Raw genomic sequence first — 25,938 nt, 5'->3', positions numbered from 1 at the left:
CTTCCCTCCTCTCCTTGCTCATGCTGCTCTTTGATAGAGCCTCAAGAAGTAGCATTGCTGAGGAGGGGAGGTAAGCGGCTGTCAGTGGATGCAGCCAGCTTCGGCCAAGTCTTGCTGGGACTGCCTCAGCCCATGCTTCTCCCCCACAAAGTGCTCCATCAGGAGGCTGTACTGAAGTCCTGGGGCTGGGACAAGCACTTACTCCCCTTTGTCAGGCCTGTTTCTGGGCATACGCAGAATGCCTCCACTTTCTCCCTCCCTTTTAAGGTTGAAGGCTCTGCACGCACTCCCCCAGATTCTGAGAAAACAGCAATATCAGGACAGGTGCCTTTGAGCATGTTCAGAGTTTGGACTCTTAAAGTCACACTGTTGCATCTAGTTATGATTTTAAAAGCATGCAGGGGCTGCAAATGGAGGAGGGACTGCAAATGGACGCAGCCCATTGATGTGGATTGTTTCCTTTATGTGGAATTGGGTTGACTACTCAAGAATGACCTTAGGAGTCTGGGTTGTGAAATGAACACAGCAGCCACATGCCCATGCACGCACAATGGCCACCAAAGGCTGGTAATTCTGGCCTCCTGCTGAAAGCATGCTGGGAGTTCCAGGTGTAAGCCTAGGTTTTTATTAAATTCTTTAAAAATACTTAAAACCCCAAATTTCATGCTTTTAGATTTTTCTGGTACATTGTACAGACAGCCCTATTAGCATGCCAAATTTCAAGTTTCTTTTTTTTGTTTTGTTTTGTTTTTTCATTTTCAAATAAATTTTATTTACCACAAATTAAAACATCTTACAAAACAACAACAACAACACAACATACTACATACATTTTGAATAAATGTTGAATACATATATATTAAGTAAATATTATCTATAACCTATCCTATCATACAATATAATCATTCTTAACATATAAGTGCACCCCCCACCTCGGGATCTATTCCTGCTTCCAAAATCTCATACTTTCTTCCGCTGGCGGTTTCCCACTTCCCTTAGAAAACATAAATATTAGGAACTGTTTCCAAATTCCTTCAAACTCATTTATTTTAGTTATACCTTTCCTCCACTTAATATTACAAGTCAATTTATCATTAATAGCTATATCCCAAACTTCTCTATACCATTCTTCAATAGAATATTCCCCCTGAATCTTCCAGTTCCTAGCTACCATCAATCGTGCTGCAGTCAGCAAACTCGATATCAATTCTTTAATTTCTTTTCCACATTTTAAATCTTCAAATAGTGACAGTAATGCAATTTTTGGTGTTTGTTCTATTTTTATTCCCACTATTTCTTCAATTTCAAAAAACACCATCTTCCATAATCTTTGTACATATTTGCATTCCCACCACATATGTAAATACGTTCCTTTTTCCCCACAACCTCTCCAACAATTTGCTGAATGCTGATTATTTATCTTATTCAATCTAATCGGGGTTAGGTACCACCTCCACAAAATTTTAAAGTAATTCTCTTTTATTCTCACTGACATACTTCTCAACACTCTTTGTTTCCACAGTCCCTCCCAGCTCTGTCGCCCTATTTGTACCTTCAAATCTGTCTCCATACCATTTTTCCTGAGCTATCCATTAGCCCTTTTTCTAACAATATTTTATATATTTCGCTCATTAACCCTTTTAAGACTATACTTCCTCCTTTACCTTTTTCCTTATTTACTATTAACTCCTCAAACTTCGTCATTTCTCTACAAACTCTATTTTCTTTAATCCACTTTTTATTCCACTGTTCTAATTGCCTATACTCTAACCAAGATAATTTTTTCTCCTTTAACAGCTCTTCCATATCTTCTCTTGTATTTATATCTCTTAACCAATCCTTTAATTTCATTTTGTTTTTCTCTTTTAATATTTTACTTAATCTACCCTTCAGTTCCTCTGGGAAATTCTTTAACATTATTACCGGTGACAAGGGAGAGTTGCTCGGAAGCAGCTTCCCTTTAAATTTACTCCAAATTTCCCATTGAGACCTCAGGAGTGGATTATCTATACTTTCAACCCACTTTCTCCCTCCTTCCTTAAAAAAAACATTTTCCAAACTCATCTCTACATTACATGTAGTTTTATCCTCCATCCAATCTAAATCTCCTACTCCTATAATTGCTTCTACAATATGTCTTAACCTGTTTGCTACATAGTATAATTTTATATTTGGGAGACCCAATCCTTCTTTTTTTTGGCTTAAATACCATTTATTCTTATTTACCCTCGCTTTCTTATCTCCGTTACAATATTTGTTAATAATATTTTGCCAACTTTTTATCTCAACTTCTGAAATTTTTATTGGTAACATCCTAAACACAAAATTAATCTTTGCTAAAATCTTCATTTTTATGAATGCTATTCTTCCAAACCAAGATAGATTTAATCTTTTATATTTTTCCAATTTTTCTAATACCTCTTTTTTTAACCTCGTTAAATTTTCCTTTTCTAAATTATCTAAGTTTTTTGTAATTTTAATTCCCAAATATCTAATCTGTTCCTTAATTCTCATTTCTATTCCCTTACGTTCCCATTCCTTTTCTTCCTTCTTAGTATAATTAAACAAAATCATCTCTGATTTGGACCAATTTATTCTTAATCCTGTAGCTTCTTCAAATTCTCTCAATTGTTGTTTAATTCTATCTATTTTTCTTATTGGATTCTTAATAGTCAATAGGGAATCATCCGCAAACATATTCAATTTTATTTTCCTTACATCTCCAATTCCTTCTATCTCTCCATCATCTCTTCTTGCGTTCGCCAATACTTCCATAACCATTACAAACAGGACCGGCAAGAGCGGACATCCTTGTCTTGTACCTCTGGCTAGTCATATCTTTTCAGTGAGTCCATCGTTTACCACCACTACAGCTGAATTTTGGGAATATAACTGTTCTATTATAGTTTTAAATTTATTTCCAAATCCTATTTTATCTAAAATAATCTTTAATGCCTGCCAGCTCACACAATCAAAAGCCTTAAAAATATCCAATGCCAAAATTCCTGCCTTGATCTTTGATTTTTTTATCACGTGTATTACATTTAAAACTCTTCCCACTAAACTATGCATCTGCCTCCCCGCCACAAATCCACATTGATCTTCTCCTATATATTCTGATATAAATTTATTTAACCGTTTAGCCAAAATAGATGAAAAAATTTTAGCATCTTGATTTATTAATGAAATAGGTCTATATGAATCAGGGATAGTCAAATCTTTATCTGGTTTTGGAATTAATATTATCAATGAGTGTTCCCATGATTCTGGTATCTTCTCTCCTTGTAATATAGCGTTGTAAAGTTTCAATAATTTCGGAACTAAAAACTCCTTAAAAACCTTATAATATTCTGATCCTAAGCCATCTGCTCCTGGTGATTTACCCACTTTCAAATTGTCAATTATATCTTCAACTTCTCTTTGAGTTATTACCTTCTCCATTTGCTCTTTATGTACTATTTTTATTCCCTTCTTTATATACCTTCCTATATAATCCTCCAACTTCTTTTTTTGTATTTCTTTACCCTTATATAATTCCTGATAAAATTTCTGAATTTTTTTTATTTTATCCTTCATTGTATGACAATAAATCCCTTGATTATCCTTCAATGCTCCTATCCCATTTCTCGCTTTTTCCTTTTGTGTGAGTCTGGCAAGCAATCTAGAATTCTTATTGCTATTTTCAAAATACTCCCTTTTCATCTACATTAAATTTTTTTGAACTTCCTCTAAATTTAAATTTTCTAATTGTTTCTTCTTAGCTTGTATTTCTATTAATTTATATTTATTTTTACCCTGCCAATATTCTTCCTCCAAACTTCTAATTTCTATCTCTAGCTTCTCCTGCTCTGCATGCTGTTGTCTTTTTAAGTTGCACATTTCTCTAATACAGATTCCTCTTACTACAGCCTTCATGGTGTCCCAAACGACTGACCCAGCTGTTCCGCCCTTTTCATTAATTTCCCAGGACTCTGACAATTCCCTCTGAATTTTTTCTACAACTTTATTATATTTCAATATTTTTGTGTTCATTTTCCACCTGTACGCTTCTTTGTAATTCTTCTTAATTGCAAATTCTAAACTTAACAATGCGTGGTCTGTTACCTTTATTACCCCCATTTCCATTTTACAAATCTTAGTTGCAAAATCTTTTGAGACAAATATATAATCTATCCTGGAGTATGTATGATGAACTGGGGAATAATATGAAAACCCAGGCTTAGCCCCATTAAGTAGGCGCCAAGAATCCATGTAATCATTTTCTTTTACTAATTTATTCAATATAGTAATATCATTCCTCTTTTCAACATTAGTGGGGTGTGACCTGTCCCATCTATTATCCATAACCATATTAAAATCCCCAGCTAAGATAACATACCCCTCCTTGAATTCTTCTATTTCTTTAAATAATTTTATAAAAAACTCTCTATGTCTCTCATTTGGGGCATAAACATTAATCAATGTATATACCTTTCCTTCAATTTTACCTTTTATCATAAGATATCTACCACTATCATCCTTTTTTATGGTTTCTAATATAAATCCACTTTTTTTTTTAAATCAAAGTGGCCACTCCATTTTTTTTGAAGTCCCCAATGACTTTTCATAATAAGCTAACTACTTTGTCCTTATCATATTTGCATTCTCGAACCCTTGATGTGTTTCTTGCATCATGATAATGTCAGATCCTTCCTTATTAAACATTTGTTCTATTCTCCTCCTTTTCACGACTGCCCCCAAACCTTTAACATTGAGTGTTGATACTTTTATTTTTTAATCCATATTCACCCTTTTGATGTCTCTTCCGATCCCTTGTGCTCTGTAACTCAAATCCACATACATAAAAACACAAACACCATAACAAAACCCTCAATCCCCTTATTCTAACCCATACCATCCCCCCTTCCCCCCCACCCCTCCCCCCACCTCTTCCCCCCCCCCAATTCCCCGTAAGTCAAACACTCCAGCCATCTACTTTAGGGGGAGGCTGCGCCTGGCCGGCAAGGTCTCTATGTTTAACATTTCAATCTACAATTATCTCATAATACAGTTAACAATTCTATTACACCCCAGATGCCCCAGCCTCATCTCCCCCCCCCGCCTGTTTCAGTCACACTTGCTTTCTCATACAGACCCAAGCTCTTCAGCAACTCCTTACCCTGATCCAAAGAAGTTACTCTGTGCTCTCCCCTACCATATGTAAATCTTAAAAAAACAGGATAACCCCAAGCATATCTAATGTTTTTTTTCACTAATATTTCAGTTATTGGCTTGACACTGCGTCTCCAATTCAATGTGTGCTGACAAAGATCATTATAAATTTGCACTGATTTGCCTTTATACTGTAGCAGGGCCATGGATCTCAGTTTCTTCATAACTTGCTCTTTTTTATAATAATTGCCAAATTTCACCAAAATATCTCTAGTAGCCCCTTTGTAATTTTGCCCCCACTCTGTGGACTCGGCCAATTCACAGTCCTCTAATTCCAAATCAGGCATCATCTCTTTAAACCACTGCAGAATTATATCTCGCAGATTTTCTCCTTGTACTTGAATTAAATGTTTTATACGAAGTGATGAACGACGATTTTGATCTTCTAAAGCTATCAGCCTTAATTCGTGGTCCTGGAATTGCACATTAGACGATTTTTCAAAAGCCTGTCTCTTCTCGATCAGGTCTGCTCCTGCCTCCAAATCCTTTATACTCTTAACGTTCTGTGCTATCTTCTCCGCCAACACAACCATCCGCTTATCCAATTTTTCCGTTTGCTGGTCCATTTTTTAAAAAATGATTACGTTGTTTTCTGCAATAACACTCTTAATTTCAGCTAAGGTGGCTGGCTGGCTGCCAGCTGATTTTCCACCTTCCGCCATTTTTATAGCTTCTGCTGCTGTGTCTGTATCTCCCTGCTCTTCTTCCGAAGCCAATTTTTCCAAATGGGGGAGGTTGTGGTTACTGGGTCATTTCCTTGACCACGTAACTTTTGCAATTTCCTTTTTAAACTTTCTTTTTATATTCGACATAGGGCAAAAATCTCATTCTTAAATCCCAGCTCCCCTTCTTGCCCAGGCTATTTTTATCTCTCTGTGCTTTCCAATACTTAATAACTTTTTCTTCTCTCCTCTCTTCTCTGGGGGGGGGGGGGAATTTCACCATATATCAAGACAGCATTCACTGGGGGAGATCGAAACAACCATAAACACAGTCCCGACAGTATCAAACAGTCGTCTCCCCTCCAAATGCTGCAAGTGCTCCAAATGCTGCAGTCCACTTCCCCCCCCACCCATCTCTCAGTAGTCGACACAGTCTATCAATCCTGCCTGGGTGCTTTTATTAACAAACTTATTCTTCTCCAGTAAAGAGTGAGATTCACCATAAATCAATGTTCGCTGTGTAATCTCTATAACAAACAGCTTTCACAGTCCCGGCACACAGACAGTTACTTTCACTTTCCAATGCGTGAGACGCTGTCCCACAGCCAAGACCGATTTCAACACTTCTTATCTCATTTCCAGCTTCGCAAATGTCAACAACACCAATAGTTAGTATTCATAGTCTTTTTCCAACATACTCATTTAAGATTTATGCCCTTTTAAAAGAGATAATTGACTTTTCCGGCATGGCCGGTGAGAACTCTAAGAAACTCTTACCAGCTTCATGGCTGCCAAGCTCCGCCCCCCAAATTTCAAGTTTCTAACTCATCTGGAAGTGGGTAATTATTTCCGGACATACAGCCCCCACACATACTTTCAGCTTTGTCGGTAGAGAAGATATGCCTAGGGAACACCACTATGTATATTCTAAAGCACAGTATTTAACATTCTAGAATCTGAGCATTACTATCAGTTATAGAAACATAGGAAGCTGCCTTATTCTGAGTCAGAGCACTGCTACATTGAGCCCAGTACTGTTGACACTGACTGGCAGCAGTTCTCCAGGGTTTCAGGCAGGATTCTTTCTTCACCCAATCTGGAGAAACTGGGGATTGAATTTGGGACCCTCTGCATTCAAAACTATCACCCCTCCCATGATGTCCCTCACCTATAGTCTCCTTTTTCTTATCTCCTGGATGAGCTGTGGTGGTAGTGATGGTGGTGGTGGTGAAAATGCCTGATCAAAAAGAGAGGGGAAAAGGAGGAAAGAAATATGATTGGTCTAAGTGTTTAGCTGTATATAGAAACAGGGACTGGGTTTGGATGACAGCATTTTACACGCAATGGTTCGTTATTTCCACAAAATAACCAACACAAATCATCAACAGTGAGTGGAGTTGACTATTTCACATGCCTACAGAGTCGTGAGGTAAAAGCAGCCGAACCCCCTGCCACTCCTGTCCAACAGGGCTCTTTAGGCATGTGTCAGCCATCCTGGGAAGCGCTTGGGGAGCTGCCATCTCTGGATGGGGCACCAAGATCTGTGGCACCCCACAGTTTCCCAGGAATGTGCACGTCCCTTCACCCCTCCCCGTCCTGCAATCAATCCTCTCAAGCAGATAACCAAATAGATTATGTGGTGGGGGTGTGAAGGATGTCTTCTGCGGCTTGACGTGTAACATCAAACTGCAGGAGATATCCTTCCAGTGATATTGGGGCAGGGCGTGCAAGCTTCTCCTGTTGGAGATGCTTGGCGCCCCGTCTTCGTTCGCCACAAAGTGGTGCTGAACAGGGATGGGGACACTAGGAACTTCTGCCTCTCTCAAGCTTGAGAGCGGCAGGAGATCCTAGCATCCCCCATCCACATTCACCACCACTTTCTGGTGAATGAGGGAGGGGCAGAAGAGGATGCTCTCCTGACAGCCGCAGTGTCCTACTCCGCTCTGCCTTCATTTGCCATTTGTTGTTAAGGGGCATAGAGGAGTAAAATGCTCTGACAGCATACTTGTCTGTGCGCTTCATATCCACAAATGGCAAACGAGTGCGTGGTGGAGGAGGACGATCCCCTGACAGTCTTCCTCCACCACGCTCTCATTAACTATTTGTGGATATGGAGCATGTGGAGGAGGACGCTATCAGAAGAGCTGTCAGGAGAGTGTCCTCCACTGCCCTGCCCTTATTCTCCTCAAAGTAGTGGAGAACAAGGATGCTTGAGAACAGCAGATCATCCCCCATGCTCATTCACTACCACTTTGAGGAAAATGAGGGCGGGGCGCCAAGCATGTCCTGCCAAGGAAGACACAGGAGAGCTGCCAGACAAGGAGCTCCATCACAAGTGGGAAAACACGCTCCCTACCGTCGCTCCTCCACTCCTGGTTTCATTGCTCAGGGACTTCCTGTTTCAAAACAGAAAGTAAACAATGAGCACGAGGCTCATTCAGCTGGGTGCTTTAATCATGCTGCTTCTCCTGCAGACAGCAGGAGAGAGCAGCAACTTCCATTTTTAAAAATATTTTGGACTTCCTGCGGTTTTTCTTGTGGCGCTAGGAAGGCAAGAAGGGGCAGGAGGCAGATGACATCATGTGAGGGACCTGCGGAAAATCTGTGAGTGCCCAGTAACGAGCGTGCAACAAAACACTCGTTAGATGGAGGGCAAGGGCCAGGAGATGGCGAAAGCAGCTTGGTGGTGGTTCTTCTGCGTATTCATCCCCCCCTGCCCTCCCCACCTAATGGCGGCACCGGTTCACGCTTTCCATATCAGGACACTGTGGAGAAAGACACAGCAGAGACGCCTGCCCCTTCAGCACATTTGGTGGGGAGGGTGGAGAGAGCAATACTCAACCATGTGTTAATAGTTCACTCCATGGTTGACTATTAGCATGTCGCATTGGGAGTACCCCAGTATACTTACTTTTGACACATCTTGGAACAGAAGGATGCCACGAACTGTCAGCCTCGCATGTAATAAAATCCTCCCCTTCCAGAGTATGGCCAGCATCACATTTAATCCTTATAGTATTCTCATACTTGTATGTAGCCTGGAATACACTTGCCACTCTTCCATTTTGGATATTTGGTCTTTCACACTTGACGTCTGAAAAGAACAGTATTGCCGTTATGCAAGTTATTACTTTTGATGATAAATTGCCATTATTTTGTATTCTTAATGGTATTCAGCCCAAAGTATGGTTTGCTTTGTATTATTACTGCACATGGATCTCTCAGGATAGGGCAAGCCCCCCACCCCCACCCCATAAATTATATTGCAGGTTGGCACTATTTGATGTTTTCCATTCCTGTATTATGGAAAGGGAAATGCATCATTAAAACAACAACAACAACCTGTCTCATACATCAAGGATAAAAGCCCCAATCCAGCTAAATGTACAAGTCAAAATTGAACCAATGTAACCAGTTATTCAGTACTAAATCTGATTTCTTTGCTTTCAATGGGAGTTAGTATTGTCCAACTTTATCAGGGCAATAAGTACCCTCCAAAATGACTCAAATTAAAGCAGTAGCACACTGGGGGTACGTGCCCCACTAGCACTGCTACTTCACAACTCCCACTGAATAGCTTGCAATCCAAATGAAGCCCATGGAGGCTGCAGTGCAGTTCTTGATAGATTATAGAGTTATCCAATTCTAGTGAGAATTTTATTTTCTAGCTATTAAACACAACAAAAGCAATTTCTCATATTGCAGGTATGATACTGAAAATGAACTTCCATTACCTTTACATTCAGGTGCAGCTGGACTCCACTTTCCATCCACACCATTTTCCGCTGTTGTACATGCAATACTTGCACTTCCAATAAGGGAGAAACCAGCATCACACTTGTATGTTACTGCAGTGCCATGCGTGTATTCATCTCTATCATCACCAGTATGTCCGCCATTGTCAACTGGAGGTGGCGGAAAACAAAGGATTTCTGGGGGAAAGAATCAAGGTTAACAGTTTAGGTAGACTAATTGCAAAAGCATTGCTATTAGGCCTTAGATGGACTGACGTTATTTTCATTGAAAAAAGATTCAGATGTTTGAGATAATCACTTGAAACAAGCAAGTAAATATATACACCATGGGATACCTTCTACCATCAGACAGCAAGAAGCAGTAGTGAAGTTACTTATTTAGTCCCAGCAAGATTACTCATACCATTAAATAACTGACCCCACCCTCTTCCTGGAGGGGGGTTCTGCCACAGAGCTCATATCCTTTAGGTGCTCACTCTTCTGTAATCCCTTGCAAGTAAATGAATGGGAACAGGCTGGAAAAATATATTCTTCACCTCCCACTGTCTTCTGAAGCAATGCATCAGGCTGTAGAGTACGGGTGCTGAATCTCAGGTGCATGGGCCAATTCCGTACCACCTGGGGCCCCAATCTGTCCCTCTGGTTTTGTCAGATGGCCAGGCCCCCTTGCTTATTTTGCTGACTGCCAATCGTTTGGTCATTTCCTGGCTTTTGCATATTTCTTCCTATTCTAAAACTCTGAAATGTCCCTCCAAAGACTTAGCTACTGGCAGGAAGAGTTAAAACTAAACACGGTGTGGGAGATAGTATTTTGTCTTTGCCATATTGCATTTGGCCCTATCCACTACTGGAGTGCGGCACCCAAGAGATTCTCCAACATTGAATTTGGCCCTTGGGCTGAAAGAAGTTCAACACTCCTACTGCGAGTCTATTAATCTCAATGTAATGAATTAAGCAAAAAACATTAAAACAATTTTACCCAAAGAAACACAGGTAGAGACATGCGTGCGAGTAAGAGTGAGCGAATGTGGGAGGGACACAGACAGACGGGTTGTAACCAATGAGGCCCACTCACCAGTGGAACATGGTGATGGGGAATGGGTTTCCCCTCACTGCCCCCTGCACTCCCACCCCCCAAATGTACTCTAGAAGGTTGGGGAAGCCTCTGGACATGATTTGGAAGATGTGAAAGAGGCAAAAGAGGAAGGAGACAGCCTGTTGCAGTCTACTTACATGTCCCTGCATGTAGCCCTGTATTAGCATTTGGAAGTATTGTGTGTTGTAAAACAGAATCTGTCATGCAAATAATGTGCAGGGTGACAGCTATACCAGATAGCATAGATACTGGAGAGTACATGCTTTGGCTTTCAGAAGGTCCCACGTTCAATCCCTGACATCTTAGTCTAGAACCTGCTATAGACACCACTAATAATAAAAAATATAGATGGACAGAGAATGTTCAAGCTTGTATGTGTTTCAGGGCCATGCAGAAACACATATAACTTGAGTAGCCCTCCCCATTCTATATTTTGCCACTAAATGAGCTTTCTACAGGCATTCTTTCATTCATATTGCCATTTGCATGTTAGCCATCTAGGGAAATGGCAGCTACAGAATTCATGCATCAAAATGGGCATGTCTATCCAAGTCAAATGGACATGAAACACATACAAGCTTCAAGATTCTCTGCACAACTTTAAAAAAAACCCAAAAAACAAAAACAGAACTCTATGGCAAAAACAGGATTAACGTACCAATTAAAAGGATCTTGGGTAATACAGGCCTTGAGAGCAGTGTTTCAAGTCAGAGTAGACTATACTAGGGCAGCACAAGTCAGGTTCACTTGGCAATCCAAAAAATGGGGGGGGGCAGAGGGGCACAAGGTTTAAACACTAGAGAAGGGTAAGCAAATCTCGGTACAATCAGGGTGGTTGGCAACAACTATTATAGCAAGTATAATGGACCAGATCAGAAAGCTTTGTACATTGGCTGGACGCAGCAGAAGAGGAAATGGATGAGAGAGAATATATGAAGACCCATAGCTACTTCTCACATAAATTATCAGAAACAGTCTCAAGTATTCAGGCACATGGGATTATTCCAATCATATACCAAACCCTGGACAGACTAAAACATTTGCAATATGTGAGTTGCATCAAAATGCAGAAAGAAACCATAGCAAGCTTAAAAAAGTATATCGTCTTACGTTGGCAATATGGAGGGTCTCTATTCCAGTTAACCACGTTGCCTGACACAATACAACGAGTTTTGTTTTGGCCTATCAATCTGTACCTATATAGAAAATGAAGTCATACATTTTAGTGCATGGGACATAATGAGTTTACAAATACAATATATTTCTTAGACAGTAGGTTAAGAAGGCAGATTTCGGCTTGACTTCAGGAAAAGCTTCCTGACTGTACGACAATGGAACCAATTCCCTAGGGAGCTCGTGGGCAATCCCACACTAGAGGCATTTAAGAGGCAGCTGGACAACCATCTGTCAGGGATGCTTTAGGGTGGAACCCTGCATTAAGCAGGTAGTTGGCCTCGATGGCCTTATAGGCCCCTTCCAACTCTACTATTCTATGATCTATTTTATTTAGATTTATAGCCCATCCTACAGTGTTACCACTCCCAAGGCCATGTATAGAAAAAATATATTAAAGCAACAGTTCAAAAACAGTTAAGCAGAAGACAGCAGAAAGAGCATATCAGCAGTTGTATTAAACCCAGTTCAATCAACATTTAAAACAGGAGTGGGCAATTCAGCTTAGGAAAAACAATCGGCACCAATAGAAGCTTTATTTATTTATTACCAGTATTTAAACACTGCTTCTCTTTTGAAATAAACCACAATGAGGTTTAAAAAAGAAACAAAAACTAACAAAACAAAAAATGCTACACACATGTACACACACAATAGTACCATGTGGCTAGTACAAAGATAGCTGATGTCTGGGAGGAAAAACCAAAGCAAACAAATATATTTTCAATAAACACCTAAAACACTCTAGCGTAGAGGCCTGATGTACGTCAGAGGGGAGATCATTCCACATGGTGAACACCACGAGAGAAAAGGCCTTTCTCTGTATCATTGTTAAATTGTAATCTGTACGCCATGGTACAAATGGAGAATACACACACACGCCGAAGATCATAGTGGCCTGGGAGGTTGGTATAGAGCGGCATGTTCTTCAGAGTAACCTGGTTTGGAATTGTATAGGGCTTTGTATACCAGCACCTTAAACCTAGTTCGGACAGAGACTTACAGTCAGTGTAGATACTTCAGCAACGGAGTATTATGTATGCAGTAAGGCAACCAGTCAATTACCTCACTGCTGCATTCTGCCCTGCCTGCAGCTCCTGAACAAGCCCTAACGGCACTCTCAGATAGAACGTATTACAGAAATCCAAACAGTAGCATTTGTGGTGCAAGAGGAAGTAGGGCCAAAGTGATGAGGCCACAGGCAAGATCAAACAGCACTTTGGGGTGGCAATTCCCCATTCCCACAGCTGCTCTTGTCTCTGCTTGTTCACCCTCTCATTCTGGATGGTGTGTTGGGGAGAAGCAGAGTGAGCAGTGTTGCAACCTCTGCCCATTTGCTCTCTCTAGGCAGTGTGGTTAGGCCCAATCTCCACTACCACCATGCCCAAGGACACCAGAACACACCTCTTCCATTCCATCATAAATGATCAGGCAAGAGACGAGTTAAGAAGAGTCCTTGAAACGATCACTAGGCTGAAAGCAGGACAAAGTAACAGCAAATGCAACACTAGTCAACATAGTAATGGGAGTGAGGAAGGCAGACGAAGATGATATCAGAGCCTACTCTGGGTGAACTCTACCCCCACCCCACCCTCCATACAGGCCACCCAGGGCCAACTGACATCATCTCCTCTGTAGAAAGGAATCTGATAAATTATGTTTTGATACTGTCTTACTGGCCCCATTCAGACAACACGCTAAACCATACTGCTTAACCACAAAATGGTTAACGGAATGCATTGACCTTAATGCATTCCATTAACCATTTTGTGATTAAGCAGCGTGGTTTAGCATGTTGTCTGAACCAGGCCATTGTAATTTTATTAATGTAGTTTGGTTTTACTTAAAACATGCCTTCCAAAGATTTGTGGCCTTAAAGATGAGTGAGAAATAATTGTAATAAATAAATTGTTAATTTCTATTTTTTTTTTAACATTTACTATCAATACATTAAGAATACATGTCTGTCAAACCACTCTCAGGATTTTTTCAAAGCCAAACTGTTAACGCATGTGGCATATAACTCACCCATTATCACAGGCGAAGATTATTTCCTCACCAAGCTCCAGGTCACCTGTGGATATTATTCTGCCATTTTCTAGAGATGGAGGACGACATTTCCTTCCTAAAAGAAAAATTAGAACCAGTATTACCATATGCCATCACGATTCTTAAAACAAAATGCCAACCAACAGAAAGGAGACAATCCAAAAAGTATGACATACTACAGATAAAGTCAAACAGACCCATTTGAATATTGAAGGTGGTTCTTATTACAGGTAAAAAAAGACAATGCAGTAACAGTACAACATAATGCATTAGAGACTTATGTAACAATGATACCTGTTATAACCAAACACTTCTGCAAGCCTGAATTTGTACAAAAAAACAAACTGTAGTGCTAAAGTGTAATAAAATTGTTATGTGAGTGGAATTATCTTGCTTGAATCCAGCTGCTTTATGTTTCATTTCATCTTCCTGGAAATATGAAACTATTGCTTGTGTAGAGTTGCCTACAGGGGTATTGTTAGGTACTGAAAGGATCCAGGGCACAGGCCATGGCACAAGATTGCATGAGCAAATGTAAGTAAATTTAGAATGACTTTTGTAGTACATACCAAGGAAGGTGGGAAACATATTTTGGGGAATGTGGGTACCTTTTCCTATTGGACAACCTCATGATCTGTAAAGAAGGTCAGCTGGGAAGGAGGACAGGGCTCCTGTATCTTTAACAATTGCATAGAAAAAGGAATTTCAGCAGGTGTCATTTGTATGCATGCAGCACCTGATGAAATTCCTTCTTCATCACAACAGTTAAAGCTACAGGAGCCCTTCCCTCTTTTGTATCTGGTCACTCTAGCTATACTAGAGTTGTTGTTGCTGGCAAAAGTACAACTGTGACAAAGATACTCACCTCGACAAAATGTGGGAACTTCTGACCATGTTGAATCATCAAGACATTGAATAGAAGGAGTTGTTCCTGGTATATTTTCATACCCTGGGATGCAACGGTATTGCAGAATAGTCCCAACAGGATAGTTGTCATTCAGAGTTCCACTCTTTAGTGTAACAAAGTTAGGCATATTTGGACGGCCACAATCACCTGGAGATAACGATAGAAAGGAAGTTTTGAAGCAGGGGGAAGATGAAAAGATTCAGTGTAGCATTGGACCCTGGACAATTCATAAGAACATAAGAAGAGCCATGCTGGATCAGACCAAGGGTCTATCTAGTCCGCCACTCTGTTCACATAGTGGCCAACCAGCTGCCTATAGGAAAACCACAGGCAGGACTTACTTCCTTTTATCTGCCCTGAATCTCCTGCCAATCAGCTTCATGGGACGACCACAGGAGGGAGGAGGAAAAAAAGTCTCCCTATCCATATGTAATTTTGTACACCTCTATCATGCCCCCCTCTTAATCACCTTTTTTTTCAAAGCTAGACAATCCTAGCTGCTGTAACCTTTCCACATAGGGAAGTTTATCATTTATTCCTACTCTTTGCTTTCTGTTCTTTAACCAGTTCCTGATTCATAAAAGGATCTCTCCTCTTATTCCATGACTGCTAAGTTTGCTCAGGAGTCTTTGGTACGGGACTTGATCAAAAGCATTTTGGAAATCCAAATAAAATAAATAAATAATTTATTTCATTTCTATGCCACCCAATAGTTGAAGCTCTTTGGGCGGTTCACAAAAATTAAAACCGTAAGATATAAAATGTGGCAGCCTAAAACCACAATATAAAAGTACAACCAAATAAAACTGAGCAACAATACAGAGATTTAAAATACGGATTTAAAAGGCTAGGATGGTAAAATACTAAAATACTGGGAAAATAAAAAATGTCTACCAGATCCACCCTATCCACATGTTTATTGACACTCTCAAAGAACTCTAAAAAGTTAGTGAGACAGGAACTACCTTTGTGAAAGCCATATTGATTCTTCTTCACCTAGTGTTGTCCTTTTATATGCTTACAATTTTTTATCTTTAATATTGTTTTCAACCATTTTATCCAGAACAGACATTAAGCCAACTGGCCTGTAATTTCCTGGATTCCACCAGATATGTTTTTAAAAATTGGTCTTACATTGGCCATTCTCCAGTCCTGTGGTACAGAAGCTGATTGTAGAGAAATGTTACATATTTTTGTTAGAAGATCAGCAATTTCATATTTGAGTTCTTTAAGAACTCTAGGATGGATACTATTTAGGCCTGGTGATTTATTCAGTTTCAATTTGTCACTAACATTAAGAACTTCTTTTGTCACCACTATTTCCCTCAATTCCTCAGACCCTCTTCCTGAAAATATCCATTCAGGCATGTCCTATATCTTGTGCAGTGAAGACCAATGAGAAGAATTCATTCATTTGCATTCTCTTCCCCTCCTTATTGTTTCATTATGATTTTATTAGAATGTAAGCCTATGTGGCAGAGTCTTGCTATTTACTGTTTTACTCTGTACAGCACCATGTACATTGATGGTGCTATATAAATAAATAATAATAATAATAATAATAATAATAATAATAATAATTCAGCTTCTCTGCAATCTACTTATCCTTGTTTAGTACTCCTTTAACTCCATTGTCATCCAACAGCCCAGCTGCCTCCCTAGCTCATTTCCTGCTTCTGATATATTTAAAGAATTCTTTATTGTTGGCCTTGATGTTGTTAGTGCTATGCTCCTCAAAATGCTTTTTGCATCTCCTTTGTGTAAGCTTGTGCTTCCTATTGTTTTCCTCATTTGGGCAAGACTTTCATTTTCTGAAGGAAGCTTGGTTTGCTGTCATAGCTTTCTTGATACTGCTCATAAACCATGTTGGTGACTTCTTGGACTTGGTACTAACCTGTAGTACATATTCTAGCTGAACGTCCGTTATTGTGGTTTTGATTATCCTCCAAGCACTTTGAAGGGATTTAACTCTTGTGAACCCTTTGACTTCCTTTTTACCTTTTGACTGAAGTAAAATGTGACTGTGTTAGACTCCCTGAGCAGTATCCCACTTAAATATATTTTAACTCTGACAGCATTGTTGTCTCTATTCCAAATTGGTTCTACAACATTCAAAACTCATGCTAGGTCCTGGGTGATACCACTTAGGATTAAATTCAGTGTTGTCTCCTGTCTTGGTGGTTCCGTGACCAACTGTTCTAGGGCACAGTTGTTTAGGGCATTGAGAAATTTAACCTCTTTGTCCTCTCCTTCTACATTTAGGCATTCAGAAACATTTTCATCTGCAGCCCCCTAGGATTACAACCCAAACCATATGCTTCCCAGCTCCTGTTGGCCTTTCCCCAGGATTCAGTTTAAAGTCTGCTCTGCCAGGTTTTTATGCTTAATGCTAGCAGTCTGGTTCCATTTTGGTTTATGTGCAGCCTATCCCTCTTGTAGAGGCCTGGCTCGTCCCAAAATGTTCCTCAGTGCCCAACACATTTGAACTCTTCCTCCCTACACCACTGTCTCATCCACACATTGTGACTCCTCTGTTCTTTTCCTGTCGTTCTAGCCCTTCATGTAGAACAGGTAGCATTTCAGAGAAGCCTCAAAATTGTGGCGCTCTCTTCCAATTAATCTGCGCCTTGTCCCTTCTGTCCAGGCATGCAAGGCAAACCTTGAAGATCCCTCTCTTCAGCAATGCTTTAAAATCATATCAAAATCATTCTGTATATTTCAGAGCAGCTTCTCAAAATATCCTGTAATCTACATGCATATTAGTGTGACTAGAACAGATTTGTATCTTGTTGTATGTCGCTTTGCAGCCAAAAATACTTTAGGTAATTATAATCTGATCTGCTCCTTGGCTGTTGAAACCATAGTCCAGGTTCCAGACATTCAGCCAGGATTTTAGCTCCAATTTTCTGTCAGGTATAAGTCTTGGCCTTGGTAGATTTAATTAGAACTGATTTGGAATGACTGTGCAAGCTTGTCTCTGTCAGAATTTCTTATGAGAGTAGCTCGCTCACTCCGTCTCGGCCTTGAAGCTGCTAGACTTCTCTGGGAAACTGATAGCTTCGGCTATTGGGCGGTATAAACATGTAATAAATAAATAAATAAAATAGTGTGTTTAGCAGAAAGGTGGGGGGCCTTTGTTAAAGGAGACACTCAGAGCGTCATCTTAGGGGGCTGAGCAGTGCCGCCCTGTTTGAGCATGAGTTACAGGCTGAGCTCCTGTAATTCATGAACAAACCTATGCCTCCTGTTATAAGATGGAGCAAAGGCGAGGAGCCTTTGCTAGGAACATCTTTTGACTCATGGCCTGAAACCCCTCCCTGTTTAGATCCATCACCGTTTGGGACTCTGAAAGTACTCTGCACGTGTATTCTATTTGGACTTTGGATTTCTAAGGACTGTGCCATGAAAAGTACTGTGTGGTTTTTCATAGACTTGAGCTCACATTTGCTGTGGATTGTGTGTTTGTGGTCAGCTCAACAGACAGCAGGCTGGGATTGACCAGAGGACTTTTCCTCTGCCAGACTCAGGTGGTGGGGAGTTCCCCTGGAACTAAAGTACACGCAACCCACCCTGTGATCTTGTTTAGGCTTTGGCCATGTTCCCTGAGTTACCAACGTGTGGCCACGGTTGGACTAGCTTCCTTGGGATGGTTCGTTAAGCCTTTCAAGAATTCCCATTGTGATTGCCTGAAGGATCGTATTAGGAATCTTTCCCCTCCCTTGGTCGGATTTGGAACCTGTTTTTGGAACCGTTGAGATGGCAACCGGAAACCAGGTTGTTAAAGCATTTTGACTGTATCTTAAAGCCTAAAGCTTTCTGACCATCAATCAGCTTTACGTATTTCTGCAGTGTGTAACCATTAAGTTTTTCACTGTGAGATTTCCCTGAATAAAAGAAGTCTCACTGATTGGGTGTCCCGTGTCAGTTTGCCAGCAAGTGTGAATGCTGGAGGGAAGGAGACTCACAGCATTTTCATCACAATTACTTGGCACTGGGATTCTTTCATTACAGAACTGCATTTTTAATACGGAAAAGTAATTTCCATTGCAAAAAAGTTTCTCACTTCCTCCTATGGCGGCTAATGAGAAAGAAAATCCAGAATAATTCCTCAGGAGCCTAGAAATTATAGCAGTAAGCACTTCACCAAAGCTAAATTAAAGTTCAAATAGTAACCACCACCTATTCTGGAATGGTAATTCTTCTATTTCCTGTGCAAGTAACTTCTGCAATCAATTCCAGAAATCTCCAACCAAGACTTATGTTCAGTTAGGTGGCCTTGTGTATTATTTCAGTTGCAAAGCGCACAACTAACATTTCTCTTTGCTTCCCATTGCCCATCCATGCTTTGCAATTGCTTCTACAGTCCTGATATTTTACAGCAAAACCAAAACTGTTTGGCAACCATGATAAAACACCCCACGCATGTGCAGCTTTGCAGTTAAAACCAACATAGATCATGGCATCACGACTATAAGCATGATACGGAGTTTGCTTCTGCTGCTTTGATTTTAACCACATTTTCTTGTTTTAAGCACCATTTTCTTGTTTAAAAGAATGTATTTTTAAAAGCTAATAATAAAACGAGATATTTTAAAAGGAAAAAAATGAGCATCTGTAATCATGTACACACACAGGCAGTAGCTGCCCAACTATAAAAGTGTTTTAAAATAATTATACATCTTCTGTGAGCAGCATCCTTCCCACTAGACTCTGACAGGTGCTGATGCGTGCCCCCCCCCCCATCAACTGATGCTCTCTGGCTGGTTATCTGGGACCCACTGGGCTAGGTTGTCATGGATTTCAGCCCCAAGGTGCAACCTTAGCTATGCCATTGAATCCAGCCCCATTATGATAACTGTGGACAAGACCTGGTCTCAGTCCATAATAAAGCAATATAAGGGGGTGGGGCAAGAATTTGGAATATTAAATACTTCTCTCAATGTTACATCGCTGCATGGTAAATAATACTTTTTTTGAACTGGAGGCAAAAGAAAATAAGCAGGTAGTAGACATATATCAGCACTTTCTAGCAATTATCTATTCTGTTTATAGACCATGCTGGGGTGTTCAGACTAAGATATGTTGTAAAACTGTCTGCTGTGTAAAGCAGTTCTGTCTTTCAGCTTGGTGGGTTGGCTACCAATCCTGATGTTAACACAGAGGGCCTTTAATTGAGGGACACTGAAGCAGTCCATAAGGCTCTAGTCCAGAGAGTGCTAGTGGTTTCAATCTGCTAATTCAAAAAACTGAGGCCACAGGCTTTCTGGCAGCTTGTCTTTGAACTAATGTAATTAAATTCTGGAAGGCTCTGTACCATTTCATGACATTAATTATATTTACACCCCGACTTTTCCGCTAAATTTGGCTCCCAGAAAAGCTTAGACATAAAAGTAAAAGCACAATATATTAAAGCTCTATGGAGATGTTTATGGTAATATAGAGTGCCTCTTACAGGCTCCAGTTTGTATGCCAGCTGCAACCCCATCTGGAGCAGCTAGCGCCAGCCTTTGTTACCTCTAAACAGGAGTAATATTTGGATTCCTCTGCTCCACATATACATGGGGCTTCCTCTGAAGACAGTCCAGAGGGTGCAGCTGGTGGGGGCCAGAAAATATGAAAACGTGACTTTGGTTTCCAGCCCAATTCAAACTCCAAGTCTTAACTGTAAAAGCCCTGTGTGACTTGGAACTAGATTATTCAGGCAATTAGGTTGATTTATATAATCCTGCCTGCACTCTGCTGCAAGAATCGTTCTTGTGTGCCTGCCATTAAGATCTTTTAGGTTAGTGGTAGCCTCCTAACTAGAAAATATTTTTGAAATAGGAATAACTGATGCTCCGGCAAGCAGCAACCGTCCCAGTGGGATCTGGCATGCTCCTGAGTCATGCCTGAACTGGTGCTGATGCCAGACTGTTTGGCGCTGCCCTCCCATCTACCGATTCTGCCTGCCTGTTCATTTGGGACCTACTGGGCTACGTTGCCCTGGATTTCGGCCCCGAGGTGCAGCCTTAAGGAGGAGCGTGAAAAAGGCCTGCTTTAATCTATACTAAAGCTATCTGAAGGGGCGGGAGAGCGCATGCGGCGGAGAACCCGTGGCTGCCGAAACGCCCCTTCCAGTATTGAAGTGGGTGGACGGCGGCCTTTTCCTTTTGCCTTCCCCTTCTGAGCTCTCTCCCCCAACTCATTATTTTCAAATAAACAAAAACAGACGTCATCAGCTACAGGACTGTCGTATCCCTCCCTCCCGCCGCGTTTCTGGGGAACCTAGGCTCCTACTTCTACGGCGCAGTGTCTGGAGCTGCCTTCTCGCTCTCCCACTCTTGAAAACACAAGGGAACAAACAGAGACGAACCCCCTGCAAAGCTGGGGGAGGCCTGGGCTCGCTCCAGAAACGCAGCACAATTTACAAGCTGAAATGGCAGAATCCTACCTCCATCGAACCAATTTCAAAGTAAGCAGTTCCTCTGGCTATTAACAGAGTGCCTTTCCCATACTTCCTGGGGAGACGTCAATTAGCTCCCATTCGAACCCTGGCAAGCACCCAAGAGTCCGCCTTACTCACCCAGAACTCCGGACAACAACGATGGTAGGAGCAGAAGAGCCCAGCTCAGGAGTGCAACGCAGGAGTTGCAAGGAAGAAGCCCCATCGTTGGAGAATACACAGAAAGAGGCAGAGGAAGTGCTTTTGACCTAATAGCCGCTCCACACGGGTGAATCGCCTAACAACTAGACAAGAAGGAAATTACGCCGCTTTTCCGGCGAAATGGGCGTAACCACTGTAGTATTTTTAGGGTTGTGTTCAACTCAGCCACCTACGGGAAGTCCCCACCCCCGCATTTCCCGCTTATGCGCGCGTGTGTGTTGGACGCTGTGGCCAAGGGCAGGTGCTCTCGCTTATCGTTGGAAGGAGGCGGCCTCCGTGGGGATAGTAGGATGGATGGGGCTGCTGTCTCCTTTGAATACAAGGAAAGAGCAGGCGAGGGCTTAGACAGGTAATTTGGAGCCTGTCGTTGTGCATGTTTACCCGTAAACTAACCCCACTTGGGTTCGTTGGGCCTGACTCCCGAGCAAGCGGGCTTGCTTAAGATCCGCACGCACCCTTTTGATAACGATTTTCAAAATGAATGTACGTGGCTGTAACGCATGTGGCTCTTTTGCATTAAAGAGTATATCTGGTACAGACGTATTTGTAACCGCGTCGTACTCCCTCTTTTGCTTTTTGAAGAATTCATTGATGAGCAGTTATTATAAGAATACAATAGCGCAGGTGATCTCACTTCCACAGCGAGGGTTTTTCTGCCTCTTTGTTTCAGTAGATTTACAACTAAGGAGACAAGCATTGCATTGCGGCCACCCCAGGACGCCTTGAGCCCTTTCCAAACAGGCTAAACACGACAGATACAGGTAATTCTCTCATTTCTCCATCGGTTATATATATCTACATAAAACTTCTTCCCACGTACCTGCTTCCCTCGGATTATCCCCCGTAGCGCTACGCTTTTGTCCTTGTTTTTGCTACTGGGCGACAGCGATCCTTTGCATACCAGGAAGTGAGTTTAAGGGGGGAAATGTAAAAAATCAACGGACGACCCAATTCAATTCAAATTTGGTATGCTTAAAGCTCTCCCTAATATCTTTTACTGTGCCAATTTTGATGTCTTTATCTTTAAAGCTTACGCAGATGTAAGCATTTGTTTAAAATCCTGCTCCTGCGCCCCAGCAGCTCAAAAAGTAGGGGCTAAATACCAGGAATCTTTTTGCTTTATTACACAATTAAGGCAGGATGCATGGGAGTACTTCACAATCAAAGCAGATTATAAGGTGGAAAACTTCTGAGTCCTTTGCATGCAATTCACAGTGATTGCACAGTATAATGCTGGTGTGATAAAGCCAATATACAGGAGACAACCAACTCGTGCCTACAAGCAAAAACACCTTCTGGGATACATGTAGCACCCCCTCCCCCTAGGGCCGGGTTGGGGATGTGATCCAGAGCCATTTCTCCAAGGCATCTCTTGGGGGGGGGAGTACAACTGAATATCACCTTTGGTCTGCAACTGCTAGTTTTAGGATGATCGTTTTAACCCATTCAATAAGAACAGAAGAAAAAGCAGACTAGTCTGGAATCCAGCATTCTGGTTCTACCTATGGCTGGACAGATAGGCCTGGAATCCAAACAAGCAGGGCCCAGGGCAATAGCCTTTCGCTGTTGTTTATCTCCAGCATTTGATTAACAAAGAAATACTGTTTAACTATGGTTGTTCATTTATTATTACCCTGGGTTATAGGCACTGATAGGCCTAGCCCCCTTAAGTTCTGTTTTCCAGTTCTCTGTTATATTTTGGGTCCTCAATATCTATTTCTGCATCTGGATAGGAGAGAAACTCTGGTCATTATTTCCACAGTTTGTACTTTTATAAACTTCTGTCATGGTCTCATCTCATGTTTAAAGAAGCTGCAGTTTTGTTAGTTTCCTTATAGGCTTCCCATTGTTGACATATCCCAGCTCTATTTTTATTAAAGTCTCAGAAACATCAGTACAGCAGAAATGAGAGGAAATCTGGAAATACAAATCTTTATGTATGCTTATGCTTATGTATGATTGCATTTCGACGCCAAGTAAAAACATGGCTTTTTTAACAAAGCCTTTGATGGTTAAACTCACTGGCACATTGTTTTAACTGTTTTAACTGCATCTAAATTATATATTGTTTTAACTTGGATTATGGTTTAATTTGCTTTTAACTGTGTATATTTATTGTTTTATACTGTATGTTTTTATCTGTACGCCGCCCTGAGATCTTAGTGATATATGGCGGGATATAAATATTTTTAAATAATAATAAATTTATTTAATGTTGCCTAATTGTGGTCAGCAAGAATAAGGCTATTGCCACATAAGGTACAACAGGAACATCTGAATTCTGTCTTTTCTCTAGCAGTGAAGTGCTGTATTTACAATTTCAAATAAAACATAAAACTCAAATTGAGAAGGAAATCATCTTTAGTATTTTTCATTGTTTGTTGTAACTCACCATAATCAAAATCCTCATTTTTAAAGAAGTTATGCTCTTCTTTCCTCACTATTCAAAACTTAAACTACATAGCTTTTTCTTAAACCAATGATGCTAAATGGCATAAAGACCACTTTGACATGCTAAGAACTCATAAGTTATGCACAAGGCTTGTCTAATTGGGGTTTTGCTTACGTAAAGAGGATTATCTGAAATGCCTGGTTGGGCACTATACAGCCTACCCACAAATGCCTATTTTTATTATATTGCGCATCAGAATAGCCAGCAGCATTCACAATAGCTACATTGCCTGTCCAGCATCTCATTTCTTCAAGTAAAAAAAGACAGTCATGTTTGGTATTTTTTTTCAAATATATTTAATATTTTATATTTAATATTTGAAAAGGTCATTCATAGATTTTACATATTTCATTCATTTAACCAAACTTTGTACAATCCAGCATAAAATTTACAAAAATAACATAACATAAACACAGAGAAATTACTTCTTGAATTTTACAAGCTTGGTCTCCGTATCACTGAAGCAGGGCACTGTTTGTTCACATTGATTTCAGTGAAACAATTAGATTACTGAACTTCTTCCCACTGGAATTTGTGTACTAAAAGTTCCCCTTGGGTGGGTTTTTTTTTTTGGCTAAGTATACAAAGCTTTTGCTACCTACTAAAGTATACAGGAAACGTTTTATATTAGGCACATATTGTTCTTAGACTTAGCACATTTTTAAACCACAACATGGAAGCAAGGTAGTTATGGCTCTGCATGAGAAATTCTGGGGAATTCAGAAGTGGGATGTATATGGGACAAAGGCATGTTCTTGTGAAATTTCCTAACTTTCAGTATTTCCTAGGAAAAGCCCATTACGCTTCTATTCTAGCCTCTTTATATATCCTTAAAGACAGGATAATGTATTACTTTCATGATAAAAGATCAGAGGCAGCCCTTTCCTCTGTGTGTGTGTGTGTGTTCCCCTGTTTTTAATAGATGCCCCAGCAATCGCCCAGGCCAGTTGTTTCCTTGTTTTAGTCTTCCCCCCTCCTTCATAGGGAACTTGTTAGCTGCTATTGAACATGTGCAGTGGCATATGCTCAAAACATTCCTCCAGCCAGCAATATTATAGCTCAGCAATAAAGAAAGGACAGCAGTACGGACTGCTCTCCTTGGATCTCAAATGTTGGTATGCTTGTGTCTTTTGTGCCTGTGCAGGACCCAAGATTTAAATTAAGCGTCTGGGCATCCAAGGCCACCAGCATTCAGTTTCAGGAATCATTCCGTTTTATCAAAGCAAGGTGCAGGATAAGTGTGTATGTGTGCATGTGTAATCAGTTATTTCTTCCCCTGTTCCCATTTTTTTCAAGTTTGCCTTTTCTATACAACTTGCTGCTATAGAAGATAGTGTGAGTTTCAAAGGCTGCTTTTCAGTTTCTGTCTGGATCCCTGACCCCTTTGCACTCTTGTGAGCTGTTTGGAGGTTAGAGCTTTTTCTGCTAGGTAGAGCCGACAGGAGCTGATGAGTGATCCTGCCCTACTTACTCCAGAAACTTGTCTTGCTTACTTGTGAGTGGACATGCTGCTCATGCTTACTTCTGAGTAGACATGCAAAGTCCTGTATTTGGGATGCTATTTGAAAGTCCTGCTGAGTGATTGAGCCCTGCTTACTTCTGAGTAGACATGCACAGACTTGTCCTGCTTAATTCTCAGCAGGCTTAAAATCAGTAAGAACCACATTTTGGCCGTGCCCACTCTGCCTTTGGACCCACCAGCATATGAAATTTGCCCTCCAAGACCTTTCCCAGTCAGAAACCCTTTTTTCAGTATTAGAGCTGACTTCCTGACTCTAGCTCTAAGGGGTAGAGGCGGCCACATGCCTTTTCTCCCAATAAAGAACCCTGTTCTTTTTAGTTGTTGCCTCAAACACTCTTTTCATGTTGACAAGCTTAATTTCAAAGATTATTTATCTACAATATTTATATACTGCTCCATATCTAAAAAGATGGGACAAGCTAAGTGATCTGAAAGCCAGACTCCTAGTTCATGAAGTTGTCTCATTAG

The 25,938-nt window shown here is 40.8% G+C and overlaps 1 protein-coding gene across 1 annotated transcript in view; it reads right to left on the bottom strand.

Moving 5' to 3' along the window:
* The window catches only part of CR1 (complement C3b/C4b receptor 1 (Knops blood group)), a 241,277-nt gene that overhangs the window by 158,268 nt on the left and 57,071 nt on the right, over window positions 1–25,938 (bottom strand). The window contains 1 exon segment of the mRNA XM_063139395.1: window positions 11,835–11,920. Coding sequence (XP_062995465.1) covers window positions 11,835–11,920 — 86 coding nt within the window.

This window comes from Elgaria multicarinata, chromosome 1 (assembly GCF_023053635.1).
Source record: "Elgaria multicarinata webbii isolate HBS135686 ecotype San Diego chromosome 1, rElgMul1.1.pri, whole genome shotgun sequence".
Lineage (NCBI taxonomy): Eukaryota > Metazoa > Chordata > Lepidosauria > Squamata > Anguidae > Elgaria > Elgaria multicarinata.
The sequence above is the reverse complement of the archived record's forward strand: the minus strand, read 5'-3'. Positions and strand labels throughout refer to the sequence as shown.